The sequence below is a fragment of the Catharus ustulatus genome, chromosome 9 (assembly GCF_009819885.2).
Source record: "Catharus ustulatus isolate bCatUst1 chromosome 9, bCatUst1.pri.v2, whole genome shotgun sequence".
Taxonomy (NCBI): domain Eukaryota; kingdom Metazoa; phylum Chordata; class Aves; order Passeriformes; family Turdidae; genus Catharus; species Catharus ustulatus.
The window spans coordinates 32,730,480-32,747,373 of NC_046229.1; the positions used below are offsets into that span (position 1 = coordinate 32,730,480).

Here is a 16,894-nt window from a genome sequence, read left to right on the forward strand (position 1 = left end):
AGCATGTTTAAAGATATTTCCTGTGTACCATCTTTAGCATTACACAATGGTGTTTTATTCTGGTTTTGAATGGTGATACCTTTCTTCCCTCATTGAATGATCACAAAACTAATTTGATACTGTGGATCAGTATCAGCATTATGAAGGAATCCTATTGCTGTGCTAACATCTTTTTTTCATTCGCAGCTTTTTACCCACCCCTTAATGTCTCTGCATCACCCTCGTGCACTTACAGTTCAGGGTCAAAAGTGGCTTTTTTATCATCATCATTCTATTTTTCTAATATACCTGGTGTCCAAGTGGGGCCACTTTGGGGACTATCTTGGCCAGTGAAATACTGATTTTTCTGCTGCAGTAACTGGAGCAGTGATTTCTCCAGACATCCCCCTGCAGAGTTAGCCTTGCACACTGTCTCAGATCTGGGTGACTTACCTGGCTTGTCACTCAGCTCAGAAGAATGATGGATATTAATGACCAACAATGTAGTGTGCCGTTTTGGAAGAGAAGGAATGTTTTACAGCTGAGAGCAAGGTCTTATCTTAATAGATTCTCATGGGTGAGTAGTGTGTTCTATTGAAAGCCTGCAGTGACTCAGAAAGGATCTATTTGTGTGAATATGTGACATGTTTAGGGTGGAGTTAGGCAGTTTCCTTGGGCTTGAGCTACAAGATTACCTTAAGTGCATGAATTTAGCTCTGTGTTTAAAGACACAGATGAAGGTTAGGCATTTCTTTCAAACCCGTGCAAAAACTTCGCAGTAGTGAGTGCTCAGAATTCAACCTTGATGAAAGCAAAGTGGCATGCAGCAGTTTAGGGCTTGCCCGTTATTTGGATAGGACTTTACTTGCAGTATGTCTTTGCATTTTAGGACCCAGTCCGTGATCTCTGAGGCTGTTGACAAGGGAAGTAGGGGACAAGGTCTGCATTTTGGAAGTGCACATTTGTCGCCTTTAATTCAAACTCATTCCAGAATTCACTGCAAAGGCTTTGTTTTGCATTGGAAAGCATTTACAGCACTTCAGTCAGTTAAGGGTTGATTAGAGGAATCTGTATTTTTGGCCAGTATGGCTGTGATCATATTTCTGTCCCAAAGTGCTTGTTGTAGTAGAAACATTGAGCTTAGTGGGGTGTTTTAGGTGATGGCACATCACTGAAGGTTTGACTTACATGTTATCCCTCTTCATGACCCTGGGATGTAAATTAAGGTGAGATACTAAACCAAGCCCTCTGCTGTCTTGGTGAAGACAATCTCTCTGGGTCTGGTAGGTAGATCGCATTGTACTTCTTCTTGGGACTGACAGTGAAAAGAACTGCAGCTATACCATGTTATTTAAACTTGAGATCTCTGTAGTTAAGCTGATTTTTCCGTTCCTGCACATCAGAGATGCTGCCAGATCTGCCAGGTGCTGTCTTCCTGCCTTGCTGCCACTGCTTCCTAGGAAATCACAAAGCGACATGAAAACTCTCATCAGTGTGCAGGATGTCTTGCATGTGCAATTTTCATATAAGCCTCAAGAGTTTAAGAGCTGATAAAACTTTTTTACTTGGACAGAAAAAGCGGTATGTGACTTGTCTTGGATAAAGCATTTGCAATGAGTAGTGAGTAATAATATAGGGAGACCTACTGGGAGTTTCCTAACTTTATCCCCAAGGTCATCACACTTTGTTAACAAGTGAATTAATAAAATGAACTTGAAAAGTTCAATGTGATTCTCTAGAGAAAAGGATAAATCTGTCATTAACTAAAATCAGTGTGCTAATTGTTTGCTTAAATATTCTTTTCCGAACATGTTGTCTTACAACTGGCACAGAAGTAATTTAGTCAATGTGACGAAATTCAAATTTAACTTAAAATGAATCTTGGAATTCAGGAACAGATAGGCGACTCCAACATTCATCTTTTACTCAGAATGCTGAACTGCTCTTACTGCTAACTGTTGCTGTATCCCTTAAGAGTTTAATGCTTTCCAACCTCGACAGTTTTCAAAGCTGCAGTTTTTCTGGTAGCTCATTCAAAAGAATTACTCTTTGGAGTGACATCCTCTGTAATGGCTTCCTGCATTTTCTCCTGTTCAGACTGGTGCATAGATTAACTGTTCTAGCCTTCTGTTTGGGTGTTGTGCTTCCATCCTAACTGGTGAACATTGTCACGTTGCGCAGGAAAATCTGTAACCAGTGAGTGCAGTGTGGGCTCTCGTCTCAAAGGCATCTTTTCATAGTGTCTGATGTAAACATCGCATGAGTTTTTAAGAGCAGAGTTTTGAATGTTGTGGTAAGGTTCCTGTTAGCCATTTAAATCTCAAGAAGATGGCAGAAAGGGAGACTCCAGATTCATGTGCAAACCCAGTTGCTCTTCACATTACTTATTTTATTGCCTAGTTAAGATATGTTGCTTTTTTTCCCACCTTGGATACCTTGTATCATCACATGCTTTCCTGTGCTTGTTTCTCTGTATACATAATCTACCATACCTTTGGTTTAAGCCTTCTTACCTGAAACTTGGATTTTAGCAACTGTGACACTATATTGTGTCATCCTCTCTTCCAGTGGAGTCTGCTGTGAGGTCACTTTAGGTAATGAACCAGGTCATCATCTCCAGGACCTAGTTAAGAAGGCTAATATCTCTTCAGCCTAGTGAAACAAAATGTAGTTCTAGTCTAAAATCAGGTTTGACTGGTAATTTGGGAAACTCAGATTCTCAGAAGCCTGCACTTTCCTTAGAGCCACTTTGGTGGCTCTGAAGCCTGTTTGGTTCTCTTTGTATGATGCCTGCTAATACAACAGAAACCTGAAAGCTGTTGCTTCATAAATGCAGTCTTAAAATCCTAGGGAGGATGTTCCTGTTTACATGCAGTTTTTTTCTAACACCTCAAGCCCTTGTCTACGTCACTGTGACCTCTTGGAGTGTGTGGTTTCAGGGAATCTGTGCTGCCCTTTCCCTCCATCACAGCTCTGTGGCTTGTGCAACTTTGATTCTTTTGAGAACATGAGCTGATATGGCTTTAGCATTAGGAATAGTGCTTGTTGTGTGCAGTATGTATCTTGCATTGTGAGAGATCTGTTTAGCAAATGACGTAGTATATTTGGCTTTGATAGATGGACCCAGCACTCCTTGTACAAATAAGGCTCCTGTGGCTCACATAAGAAGTTTCATCTCTTCCAAGGTCTAGTCCATTTAAACAGCATGGATTGAAGCACCTTTTACTATCAAATGACTGTTCTTCACGTGTTCTAGGTGTCATGAAATTGATTTTGGACATCAGCTTAAAGGCACTAGTGCATGTAGAGTTCTGCATGTTACTCAATGAAAAAAGCTGAGTTAGGAGCATAATTGAATGTCACATCTGAACAGTGCATAATTATTTTTTCCTCTTTCAGATGTAAAGAATGATTTTTTTTCCCAAAGTTGCAGGTGATTACTGTTGCTCTCTTCATTAATTTTGTAGCATTAGTAAATCTTGCTTGTGTGTACTGAATATTGTGTTTCTCAGCAATCCTTGAATTGCACAGTAGCCATGTATCCCTTACTCCTGTGAGAAATCACTATAACTCTTTAAAACCATAAAGGTCGAAGTTTCAAAAGAGTTCTAGAGAAATATGTTTTGCTTCCCTCTCCCATCAGAGCCCTTTTCTCAATTGATTAATATCTAATGTTTTATGTCTCCTCCTCTCCGTAATGCAAGACAAGTTATTTAGGGTGAAGGTTTTATGGGCTGCTGTATCAAAAACTTCAGACAAGTCAGTAACAAAATGTCCTGAGTATGTAAAGACCATTATCCATAACCTGGCAAAGGTCATCTCTAACTTCAAGCTATAGGGAATCTGTGGAATACAAAGGTTAAAAACCCAGCTGGCAGTTCCCATCAAGGCTGGTGTTCTCTTTATCTGTTCAGCAGAGGGAGATATAGATCTTTAGAGGAAATGCTAGTGTTGGTATGTATGTTTTTAAAAATAACACAGTTGGTGTGAGTGAGAGATGCAAATCACTGGGTGAAGCAGGGTATAGTGTTACCTGCAGAGTTCTGTCAAAATATTTCAAGTGTTGACCTGAAACCCTGGCACATCCCTGAGCCTTTCTTTTGTAGAAGGAAAAGCAGAAGGGTCTTGTTGTGCTGTTGGTTTTGCCAGAAATTAAACTGAGGCTACCACACATTCAGTCTAACCATCAGCTCTTTATTTCAGTTTTAATGCAGTGGATCTTTCTCATGGTGCTCCTTTTATCATCCAGTTTGCTAAACTGTTAGTAATTTTTCTTCTTCTCAAAGCTGTGTTCTGTGTTTGTTTAAATGAAAACCTGGGCTGGATTTGTGTTTAATTCTGTAAGTATGATTTTTGAGGGTGAATTTCCATCAGATTCCTTAAATCTCATTTTTGGAGGCTGTCACCCATCATCTGTATTGCAGTGTAGGAAAATGAGATTAAGTTGTCATTTCCAAATACCCGTGTGCCTTCCTCTGCTTTAGAAACTTCCTTTCATCTCCTCTCTAACATCATGGGCTCTGTGGCTTCCTCACTTTAAAGGGTTTAGTTGTTTGGTTTTTTTTAAGATTTTGCCACCAGCAAAATGAATCATACAGACCTTGCTTAATCTTGTATAGTCTTTAGAGTACACGGCAGAGATTTTCACCTGCAGGGAAAATATGTATTTTGAATGCTTTTCTCAAGTTCAGTCCCTTTTTGGGTGACCATTGAATGTTTGACACCTATGCAGTTGGGGTGTGCAGGACCTCCCCAGGAGTCTGGTATCATTTGTATAGAGACAACTTGTCTAGACAGAGCTCTGAGAGCAAATATAAATGAAGTACCGCATCCCAAATCATCTGGACACACACATGAAATACAAATGAAAGGCATGGTTTGCTGCTGTCGACCAGAGCACTGCTTCTAGAAGAGATTGCTGAGATTTCCCTAGGGCTGCAGAAAATGGTTATTCAGACTGTTCCTTCATTGCACAGAAAACTCCAGGTAAGAAGAAGAGGAAAAAGCAAATGCATCAAATCAATAATTTGATCTTAGGTATAGAAACAAAGTGCTTGCAGTTTCTGCTGGCAGAAAAAATTGTGACTACAAAGCCATATCCAGCAAACATTTTAATATGTCTGTGATAATGGCTGTTGGGATAATTTTTTCTTGCTTTATTGGGGGTTTTTGGAAGGGAAGGTACAAACAGGAAAAATAAAAAAATACCAGTTAGCTTTACCTGCTCTGCAGTGTTCTGCAGGGAGGTGTTGGGGTGACATGGGTTGATTTCTGCTGTCTGCTCCTCATGTGATTTGTCATGCTGCAAGAGAAAAACAGCACACTGCATTCTTCAGCAAGATGCTCTGGACAGTTTCATCTGCCACAGTTCTTTCTTCAGGCTATATCAAACCCATTTTTAATCTCTTGCCTTTACAGCAAGGAAAATGGTTTGTACAGAGGGCACTGAAGTCAACTTACTGTTGTTGATATTATCGAATTTCTTCTTCAGAAAAATCTTGTGCTAATTTTTAGTGCAGGGCTTTATTCATATGAATTCAAGCCCGTTTTTTTCCTGTCCCTAATGCATTGTCATCTCTTTTCTTTTCCTGAAGCATCTGTTTCTTTTATGTAGTGGAAACTATCACACTGTTTTCCCTCAGAGAAATGGTTTGTGATAGGCCAAACCATGCACTGATAATATCCCATCCCCATATTACTCTCTCAAGTGGAATAAATCTCTTTATGGTGTTTTGTTGGCTGGAAGGCTTCTTCTCCATTCTTTGTCAAATGTCCAAGTCCCACCCTGCATTTCTGTTGCTTTAATAAAGACCTTTTTTTTTTTTTTTGGGGGGGGAGGGTTGGTTTCTGCATGAAATTTCACTTGTTAAGTTGAATTATTCCCTAAGATGGAATGTTCAGCTGTCCTATGTTCCCAGTCTTCTTTCCAGAGCCACACCCACATATGGATGTTCAAACCTCAGCTTGCCTTTCTGCTGTAGGGAAGATTAAATCTCCACCCTAAACTTTCTGAACAAAGCCACCTCAGTTGCATGAAGATGTGCAATACTGTTGTGTGGTATTGCAGGCTTGGTAGCAGTTAAAATTGAGCTGTTCATTCCCTTTTTCACTAGTAAGAAAAAAGGTGAATTGAAGGAGAGCTAAGGTTGTCTGACAGTGCTTCATGCGGTCCCCATTGTGTGATCATAGACAAAACCTGAAAAATCTGAGGAGCCAGAAACTTTTGCAGCAAAACACAGCCTAGATATTATTGCTGTAATGTCCAGAGATGGGCTAATGCCTTGTGTTTCTTATGTCATTAGCAAATAGCTTAAGCAAGTTTGTATTTTAAAAAAAAAAATCTCCCTAGTCCTTTGACATAAGAGCACTTTCAATACAGCTGAGGGAAGTGTTTATAGAATTGTCTTTGGAAATGCTTGGAGCATGACAGAGTAGAACTCTTGAACATAAATATTTAACTTGGAAATTTAATCCAACTTTGCAGTTGTCCTATCCTTGACTGGGCAGTTGGACTGGCTGGATTTCAGAGGTCTCTTCCAACCTACAGTCTTCCATGACTTGCAGGACCCTTGAGCAAAAATGCTTTCTAACAGGAATTGCATTCTGTATAAGATTAAGTTTCATTTGGGCTTCTTCATAATTACACTCTAAGTTGTCTTTCAACTAGCCTTTGATATCACTGCCTTGGCAGGGAGGCTCCGTTTCCTGGTGCACAGGTATGTAGAAGATCCACTGGAGAAGTTCCACTTTTTTTATTAATGGCTTTTTTAGTTAGTCTGTAAGTAATTCTGAAGCTATGTAGATGGCTTTTGTATATTTCCTCTGGAATTTAAGGAAATGTGTTTTCAAGCATTTATTTTTCGAGGTTTGGGTTCTGATGGCAGCTCTCTGCCTTTCCTCGGGTGTTTACTTGGCCCTTGTTCAGGTTTCTCTGTGGACCAAGGTACCCTAATGTGCCATGTCATCTTCAGTGTCCTGTATGGAAGAACAGTGATTTGAGTTTATTTTTAAAATCAGGATGTTTTTCCTTTTTATCTCTTTCCTCTTTCTCCTTCCTAATAGGAAAAAAAACTTTTCCTTTAAAAACTGAGGTTTCACGTGAGTCTCCTGATCCTGTTTCCATTCTTAGTTGAACCAAAGACTTAAGCTTTGTGGATGCAAGCTTCCTTTTGTATAGCTGGAAATCACACTGAGCTTGACCAAAAAAGAGACTTTTGGTGAACCCATCTAAAGTTCTGTTGTTCTACCTCTTGTTTATCTATATTCAGCAAATATTCATCAAGATGGCTTATCCCTTCTTTTGTGACATAACTTGTAGGGAAATAATAGTGAGTAGTCTTCATTCACAGACACTCAAAACAAGCTTTGATTTGAACCACTGTACTCTGGACACTTCAAGGCATAAGGAAGTACAGTAATTTCACGACTATAAGGCGCACCCTTTTGACTAAAATTTTCCCTCGAACCCGGAAGTGCGCCTTATAGTCCGGTGCGCCTTATCTGATGTACAAAGCGGCGAAATTTGCCAAACCGGAAGTGTGAGCTGAGAGCCGTGGGGGGAGCCGGAAGTGCCACTGCAGCTGGCTGGGGGCGGGCCCGGAGGCCCGCGACACTGCCCCTGCCGGGTGGAGGCGGGCCAGGGGGACCAAGGCACCGCCCCTCTCCGGTCCAGGCAGTCCTGGGGCCTCATGGCTGCCGGGTGAATGTGGGCTAGGGAGGCCGCGGCACCCGCCTTCCCGGGTCCAGGCAGTCTCGGGAGCCCATGGCTGCCAGGTGAATGTGGGCAAGGGGGGCCGCGGCACCCCCATTCCCGGGTGGAAGCAGTCCCAGGAGCCCATGGCTGCCGGGTGAATGAGGGCAAGGGGGGCCGCGGCACCCGCCTTCCCGGGTCCAGGCAGTCCCGGGAGCCCACGGCTGCCGGGTGAATGTGGGCAAGGGGGGCTGCGGCACCCGCCTTCCCGGGTCCAGGCAGTCCCGGGAGCCCACGGCTGCCGGGTGAATGTGGGCAAGGGGGGCCGCGGCACCCGCCTTCCCGGGTCCAGGCAGTCCCGGGAGCCCATGGCTGCCAGGTGAATGTGGGCAAGGGGGACCGCGGCACCCCCATTCCCGGGTGGAAGCAGTCCCAGGAGCCCATGGCTGCCGGGTGAATGTGGGCAAGGGGGGCCGCGGCACCCCTGCTCCTGGCTCCAGGCAGCCACGGGAGCCCATGGCTGCCGGCTGAAGGCAGGCTAGGGGGCCGGCAGCAGCCCCGTTCCTGGGTCCAGGCAGTCCTGGGGAGCCATGGCTGCCGCGTGAATGTGGGCTAGGAGGGCCACGGCAACCCCGCTCCTGGCTCCAGGCAGCCACGGGAGCCCATGGCTGCCGGATGAAGGCAGGCTAGGGGGCCGGCAGCAGCCCCGTTCCTGGGTCCAGGCAGTCCTGGGGAGCCATGGCTGCCGCGTGAATGCGGGCTAGGGGGGCCGCGGCACCCCCCTTCTCAGGTGGAAGCAGTCCTGGGGGCCCATGGCTGCCGGGTCCAGGGTGGCTCGGTGGCTCGCGGCACCGCCCCTACCGGGTGGAGGCGGGCCCGGGGGCCAATGGCTGCCGGGTGGAGGCGGGGCCTCGGCCAGCAACCCCACGGGGTGAGCTGGGGGCGGGGCCTCACTGCAAAAAAAAAGTGCGCCTTATAGACCGGTGCGCCTTATCTGATCTACAAAGTTGCAAATTTTGCCGAATCCGGGGGGGTGCGCCTTATAGTTGTGAAATTACTGTAGTTATGTTTTCCTGCTAAACAGGTTGTCTAGAAACAATTCTTGGAGCCCTGAAAACTGAGTGATCTTGCTTACACTTGGTATACAGAGGAGAAATGAGTGAAAGATCAATTTCTGTAGGTAGATGTTTAAATATATATAAATTGGATTTCTGCTAACCCCTTTGATGTTTGAGTGATTGAGGTTTCCACCAGGATCTCTGAAATAATTTTTTTTTTTAGCCAATGGACATAAAACTGAAATGAGATGTTACAAAGTCATGTCTCTCCTCTTTCATTCTGATGAAAACCATTTTGTGGGCTTGTTTTATATACTTCTATTTTGTTGTTCTTTTGGTTTCCCCTGGGTAATCTAACTGATGGTGAGCAGAGGTATCTTGCACCAAATTTGCTCTGACACAGTTTGTCTTGTTAAATAAGTCATTTAAATACATTCCCTCAGACTATAAACGTCTCCTGTTACTGTGGGTATACAGAGTTTCACTGGTGAAAACAAGCCAGCCTTAATCCCAGCTTGAAGTTCATATGGAGGAAAACAGACAAATGAAGAAGATGGGGCAATGGTGAGCTGAGGACGTTAGTTACTAGATGTAACAAGTCAGACCATCATGGCCAGAGAAGCACAAGAGCACATTAAAGATTACATTCCAGCCTGAGCTTTTGTTTCACTAAAAGATATGTAGCACATGGTATGCAGGACTGCAGGCTCTAGCCAGAGCATTAATGCATGAAATTATTTTGACCTTTAGGTTTGCTATTGAAGATGTATTTTATTTTTTAAAAAAGTCCAGAATGTGCCTTGATCACAGAATACTTCTACCAGACCACTTAATTAACATCTGGCTGCCCACCTGACACCTCTGCATCTGAATATGGGCATCTTCTTGACCATGATATTCATCTGCTGTGTAACAAGAAGCACCACTTATTCTCAAATTTGTGAGTGCTGAGAAATCCAAGTAATGTAAAGGACTTATTTTTTAATGGATCAATAATCTAAATATTGAACAGTTGAGAAATGTGCATTTTTTAAATCACTGAACTAAGAAAAATGGGCATTGATCCTCCAGTAATTTAGTTTTCCAGAGGAGAGCCACAGAACCTTTGTATGCAGCTCTCTAGGCTTTCTGGTGGTTACATCCTTTGAATATAAAACTGTTGCATTGCAGGTGAATTTTTGTTTTGCTGTCCTTCGCTTGATATTCCTTCAAGTAAGTGGTTCTTGGTTGAAAAAAGCCTGGGGGGTCTTGTGAATTAGCTGATGCTGATTAATGTTCATGGTGAAGGTGGGTGAAATACATGACCTAGAAGATGAATGTTACCTGGAGAGTGGGATTGCTCTGCTCTCTGGTTTTTGTGTGTGCTGCTGGTACTCAGTGAAAGATAAAATTGCTGCTACGTGACGCCCTATCATAACCCTTGCTGCTCTTTGTGGAGCTGTTGCTCATCGGTACACAGTAAGAGCTTTACAATAGGTGGTGTTGATCCTAAAGCCTGCTGGTAACAGCAGTTTTGTAAATTTGATTAACAAGTCTAAATGTAAGGAAAATCACTTTTGGCAAAAACAGACTTTGTCCTTTTCTTTCTTTTGTTTTAACAACTAAAAATCCAAGATCAGTTCCATTTTTCTAAACAATTTGGAGATAATCTACGATGCTGCTTGGCTCCATTAGCAATTCCCAATTCTCTTATTTTAGAAGTTCTTAAATGTGATTTTCTGTGACTATGTAACCACATCATCAGCTCATTTACTGCATCCCCACCCCTGCAACCAAGCTGAACCTGAGAATTGAGACTGAGGAGGTGCTGATCCCTTCACCTTGTTCAGCACAAAACCATCCTTCTCTTTTTCCCTTTTTCTGCCAGCTGGAGTCTTGTGAATTTGAGCAGCTGAGCAGAGAGGGATGCCTTCCTTTGCTGACATGAGTTGTATTTACTGAAGAGATCTCAGAAATTTGGAGAAGTCTGAATTCTTTATTAGTTGTCACTAGATGGCTCAGAGGTGAAAGCAGCAGTGTTTTAAGGGAAGTAAGCTGAGTGTACTGGAAAAGCACTATTTAAAAACTCAGGCTTGTGGTCAGAGACATCAGCAGCAATGGCAGAGCTTAGCTGTCCTTTTTGCCTTCTGAGATCACTTAAAAATACATGTATAAAAAATAAAATTACTTGCCAGCAAGCATTTGAATTCAGAAGGTGTAGCAGCAGATTCTATCATGCTCAGCTTCTGCAGTGACATTGAACTAGATGAGAATTGCTTTGGAGTGTTTAATTTGTTATGAAATAGATACATGTTCTTTCCCATTATTTCATAAATATTTAAATTAAACCTGAATGCAGAAGAAAAGGTGAAGCAGGGAGCTGTTGCTGCCCAAGGGTTGAGCGGGCAGGAAGCTTTAACTCTATAAATGTGAATTTTAAGATGAACTTGCTCTAAGTGAGTTTTCTGGTTGGGGTGGAAACTAGCTGAATTATTACACTGATGTTCATTTTGAAGAGAAAACAAGAAGCAGTTGCCCCTGCTGTTGCTAGTTAGCAGTGGAGCATGCTCCATGGTCTACCAGGGATGCTGAGGGCAGGAGCCAGTGCTAGGATGCTGGATGAGCTGATAGGTTCTTGTGGAATTCAGGAAGTGTTTGATTCCTCTCATTGACCACTCCATTTCCCTCACCTTCAGCTGTTTCTTGGGAAAAACTCATTTTCTGAGCCTCCCAGAGCACTCTGCCACCTCACCTAGGATCTACTGGTGTGCCAGAGATGCTGCCCATCCCAGACAATTTCAGCTCATCGAAGTTCACCAGGCAAGGCTTTTGCTGGGGTACCTGGGAGTTGTATTTTTCTCATGTAGCTTCACTTTGGGGCTCTCTACTTCCTCAGCAGATGGCATTTTTATCATGTTTTTTGCGAAGTCCATATGGCCTACAAGACAGAGTATCTCTTTAATTGTAAAACATGACCACCTGTTCAGATTTTAATGAGTGCAGTGAGCATTTGTCTTCATACATTTACTAAAAAATAGCTGCTTCAATTGAATTTAAAAAATAAACAAACTAAAACTCAGTTGGTCACCAACACTTTGTCTGCTGAAATAATCAATTAATAATTAAGTGGCTAATTTTAGAACCCACTGGCCTTGCTGGTTCCCTCAGACCTGTTGTGATGAGAGCAGACAGTGATTGATTGCCCTGCTGATGCCGAGTGGCACAGCCGTGCTGGGGCCAGATGCTGCCAGGCTTTTAGCTGTTTACAGGGATATTTGGAAGGTGAATGTAACTTCATGGCTCTGCTCTGCAAATAGACTTGTCTGCCCTGCTGTAGCTCTCTCCTCTCTGCATTGCTCCAGCTGCTCATGTGCAGCCATCTGCAGGTATCCCTTTCCCTGCCACTTTCTTGAAGGATAAAATCTGGTGCTCAAAAAGGTGCCCTAATGATTGGCCAGTGTTGAAACTGTAAGCAAAGAAATACTTGAAAGGCTTATCCACTAACTGATTCCTACTAAAAAGCCCTGCTAGAATAATTTTGCTCAAAATTTGTTAAAATAACAATTGCCAGTTAACTGTTTCACAGCTCCTGCAGGTCTGTGGGATAGATGAAAAACTGTGGAGCTTCTTGGCTCCAGCTTTCAGAGAAGCAGAAGAGCCCAAGATGCCCAAATCTTGTTAGTGTGCTAATGCTTAGTTCAAAGTCCATTAAAAAATTAGCCCATTTTACAATAAGCATATTGCAACATCATGTTTCTCTACAGCTAATTAAAATATCCAAATGGTAGGAGCACACTGGGTTTTTTGGAGATTTAATATTTCAGAGGTTGAAAGACATAGGAGCTGTTTGAAAGAGTGCTCAGGGCACAGCAGCTTCAGTGCAGATAGCAAGGTGTGCAATAGCTGCTGGGTTTCAACATAAGAGTAATTTGGCAGTGTAAATGGTGGAGAAAACTTGGTGTGGCTTCTTGGAGCATCTGCTTTCACACCTTGAAGAGGAAGAGAGCCAGAAATCCTTGCTTGTCCAGAGAGACCTCTGAGATGGTCATCTGCAGAGAGCAGAGTGCTGGAAGCAGTGAGCAGGGAAGCTGACCTGCCTGCCCACCTTGTTTTATTGAAAGTATTTCTGACACAGTCCCCACCCCATCCTGCCATGGCCATCAATTAGCTCCTTAATCTGGGGGAGGAGCTCCCCTTGCAGGTCTGATGATGGTTGCAGTAGCTTGATTGGTGTAAACCTGGTTATCTCAAACCACATGGGATTTTGAGACAGCGAGTCTCTCAGCTGTACAGAAGACCCAGCTTTGAAATCTGTGCAAATACAAAAATAGCTGCAGCTATTGGAATTTAAATTCATTTCTATGTAATCTTTGTGATAAGCTTCCACCAGTGGGGCATTATTTCAGTGGGAGGAGGGTCAGAGCAGATTTCAGCTGATGGCTGGGTATCACAAGTTGAGAGAGATGTCCCGCTTGGTTTCTATGTGTGTGGCCTTCGCTGACCTTCCTTTCCTGTGCTTCCAGAATAGCAAGGGATAGTTAAATGAAGTTCAACATTAAAAGCTGAAAGTTGGGAAAGAAGAAGCTTATTAACTTTATTGAGGTGGGAGGGTGTCTGGGGCTTGGGTCTCATGAGGTTTTTTCTTCTTGTTTTTCTGGTTTCTTGAGAATCGATATTTAGTTGTGTAGAAAAGTAAACATATAGCTAATTCTGCTGTGATCCTTCTTATATGGTTGTGGCACTGGGGCACATCTGTGAATTTAATCTTAAAATGAACTGGAATTTAGTCTGTTCCCTCATTAGCAGAAATGCTAATTCTTTCTTGATTGGTAATAAAGTCAGAGGAGAGATGCAAAAAACAAAGGTAGGAAGGTTATCCATCCAGAAGCAAGTTTGACGAATTCAATCCTGTTTTTCCACAATCCAGTGTAAGTAGCAGACTGAGTTTTTGTTTTCCGTGAGGGGGCAGCTTGAGAAAGGAGAAGGAGGAGGTTGGGAATTAGAAATGACACTTGGAGTGGCTGGGCAGGGAGCTGAGAAGGTAGGCAGAAGAGGTGAGAGTCCATTTAGCCACTGCCTTGAACAGGGTCATGGGGTTTACGGATACGTGGGGTTTGCAGGAGGACACATGTACCAACACACACATGCGAATGCACCTTTTTCCTTTCCTGACTCTTTGAAAGGGAGAATGGACCCTTATAGAAGGAGTTTTGGGGCTGTTTTAGGAAGCCTTCTTAAAAAGACTCTTGCTGTAGTACAGACTGTTTATCCTAGATGGGGCTTGAAGTGAGATGTGGACACTACAGGCAGGATTTTCACTGTGATTATTACAGATCCTGTGCATCCTTCCCAACTGATTAAATTGTTTACCCCTTTTCTTCCTTGTCTCCAGATCATTGTGTTCACTACTATGACCTTCGCAACACTAAGCAGCCCATCATGGTATTCAAAGGGCATCGCAAGGCAGTCTCCTATGCAAAATTTGTGAGCGGGGAAGAAATCGTCTCTGCGTAAGTGTTGCCTTTTATGTCGCTAAAAACTGTGTAGCCCTCTCTTCTCAGTGCTCTTCAGGGCTGCTCACATGGGCTGCTGTGCTTTTGGGAAGCAGATCATTGCTTTTCTCCAAGTCAAAAATAGAAATTCATTCCTGATGTCACTTGGCTGTGCTGTCTTGTGAGCTAAAATACTTAAGAGGAATATGAAGACAACTAGATATGGCTCCTGTGGCCAAGCACTGACTTTGGGAAGCTGCAGGTGGACTTTCACTGTGTGCACTGAGGATGCTCCCGACCAGAACTCTATGACAAAGGTTCTCCAGCTTCTGTTCAGTTATATGGCCAGATGTGTCTACCCCAAAGCCAGATGTGGCTTCCTCTCTTCTGGATAGCTTTGGCAATGACTAGCTACAAGCCTCTTCATTAAACCATAGGTGAACCTCTCTTACCTAAGGAGGAAGGTGAGGGGCTGCAGGGGAATCTTTGATCTCAACACGTTTGTGTCTAACAGCAGAGGGCAGAAGGGATGGATCACAGGGGTAGATCTAGTCCCAGGAAGTATGCTTGCTGCCTTGTCCTGAGCCAGTGGTTATCCGGCTTGGTTCTGTCCCATGTTTTTACACAGAGCATTTCAGGATATTTTCAGGCTGCAAGGGAGTTACTCTGAGCTGAACAGCATGATGGAGGATTCCCTGATGGCTTCTGGTACTGCTTATATTTAATCAGCTTCTTTCTTCTTACTTCTATTAACATTATAACTCTATAAGGCTGCAAATTCATATCTGGAACACAGAGAAAATTAAATTTAATGCATTGAACCAAATCTCTGTTACAGAAAGTATTTAATAGAAACAGGAGGAGGCTGGGATTGTTTTACAGCCATAATCAAGTGAAGCATCACTTATGGGATGTTTTATTTTAGAATGGCCCTGTTCTGCTTGGGCCAGCATTCTGAGAAGGCATCTCCCAAAGTTCTGAGAGGAGTTATCGATAGAGCTGTTAGAGCTGTCAGACTTGGACAGGCAGCAGCAGGGTGAGGGGACTAACTGAAGGGTCCACCTACCTTCTTGTATGATCAGGAAGAAATGTCAGAGCAGATTATTTTTCCTACCTTTCCTTTTGCAAACTGAGTAGAGGCAACAGCAGCAGTGATTCTCAAAAATCAAGCACTGATTTAAGAAAAAATTGTATGTATATTCAGATTCTCTAGATTTCTAGCTAAAGCTGTTTTATGGATTGCATTGATTTTCTTTGCCTTGTAGAGATAGGCTTTGACCTCAGGGGTGTTCAGAACCCCCTGGTATTTAGCACAACACATTGATTACAGTGCTGATTTACAGAGAGACAGATTTAACAGAGCAGCACATACAAGATGTGTTTTTGGAGAGGATATGAAACCAGAAGAGCAGTGTAACACCACCACCTTTGTCTCTCCTTGCAGTTCTAGGGAGAGAGCGTTCTTCTTTCATGGCATGCTTATCCTAAGCAATATAAACATGGCTAGAGCCTGAAAAGAATTCATTAACAGTAAAAACTATCCATTTGTAATAGACTTTAGTGGTTTTGTTTTAATGAAGACACCTAGTAGATATGCCAGTAAAATATAGAGGTTAAGTGCCTATATATCTGATGTCTTCTTGATGGGAAGCTAAGAGCAGCAGCTGCCATAGGAATCTGACAGCTTGTGGACCAGGGATTAGCCTTTCACTGCTTTTTCCTGGCTGCAGAAAAGTTTAGTTTCCAGGCAACTCTGAAGCTTTGAAAAGCAGCATTTTAAAAATACAGCTACCCTAATAGCACAGAAAGCACCTGCCTGTACTTGTGGGCCAAAAAAATCAAGAGTATACACATTTTTGCCTTCTCTGAGCTGTTTCTCTATGAGTAAGGACGAGGGAAGGGAGAATAAGCAGCAGTGTAGGGCAAGGACAGATGTGGAACAAACACTGGGCAGAGAGGCTGAATGCTCTGTTTTGGGCTTCCTGTCTCAACCTGGGGTTAGGAATGCACTCCTGCTTAAGTCAAGGTATTAGGAGTTGATACCTTTTTTTCTGATCTGACCTTATACTAATAACACTGACTAACAAATCTTGCTGCAGCTCCCTTAGCACTCCTTTGTCATTCCAGCTGTCATTGAGGACTGGGATAAGCTTTTTTGCAGGATAGCACAAGGTGCATCTCTCCTCTTCTGTCCTATATTTTTAGGTAAATGGGACATTGGTGCAGGGCTACTGTCTTACGTCATTGGTAATATTTGATGGATGCTGTGTGATTTGAGTTTTTTCCTTTCAGCTCTAAATATTTAGGGAGCAGCAAGGTTGGTGACCTGACCTGTGTGTGGGAGCATGGCCTGCTTCTCCTCCCTCCCACCCAGGAGGCTGACAGGTCCTGCTCCCAATCTCCTTCAAATTTAGGGATCTGAACAGCACTATCCCTTTCTTTAAAATGGCTTCATGGGGCCTCAGTTGCACTATATCACCATTTGTTCCCCTGTTGTGAATCTCAGTGAGTGCCAGAATACAGAGCTATGTCACCTGTGATTGCTAGGAAGTAATGCTTGTGAAGTGAGAGATTATGTTCATGTCTCTTCAGTTTTGGGGGAAGAAATTAATTCTGTATCTCCTAGAAATGTGGGATCTTCCTATTTGAGGTCTACCAGATTGAGGAGATTAGTAACCCCAAAGGCAAAATGTTCT

General features: G+C 43.1%; 1 protein-coding gene across 1 annotated transcript in view; it reads left to right on the top strand.

Annotated features, from left to right (window-relative positions):
• Positions 1-16,894, top strand: part of COP1 (COP1 E3 ubiquitin ligase) — a 137,050-nt gene that overhangs the window by 85,565 nt on the left and 34,591 nt on the right. Inside the window, exon 16 of the mRNA XM_033067559.2 lies at positions 14,099-14,216. Coding sequence (XP_032923450.1) covers positions 14,099-14,216 — 118 coding nt within the window. The remainder of the gene's footprint in view (positions 1-14,098; positions 14,217-16,894) is intronic.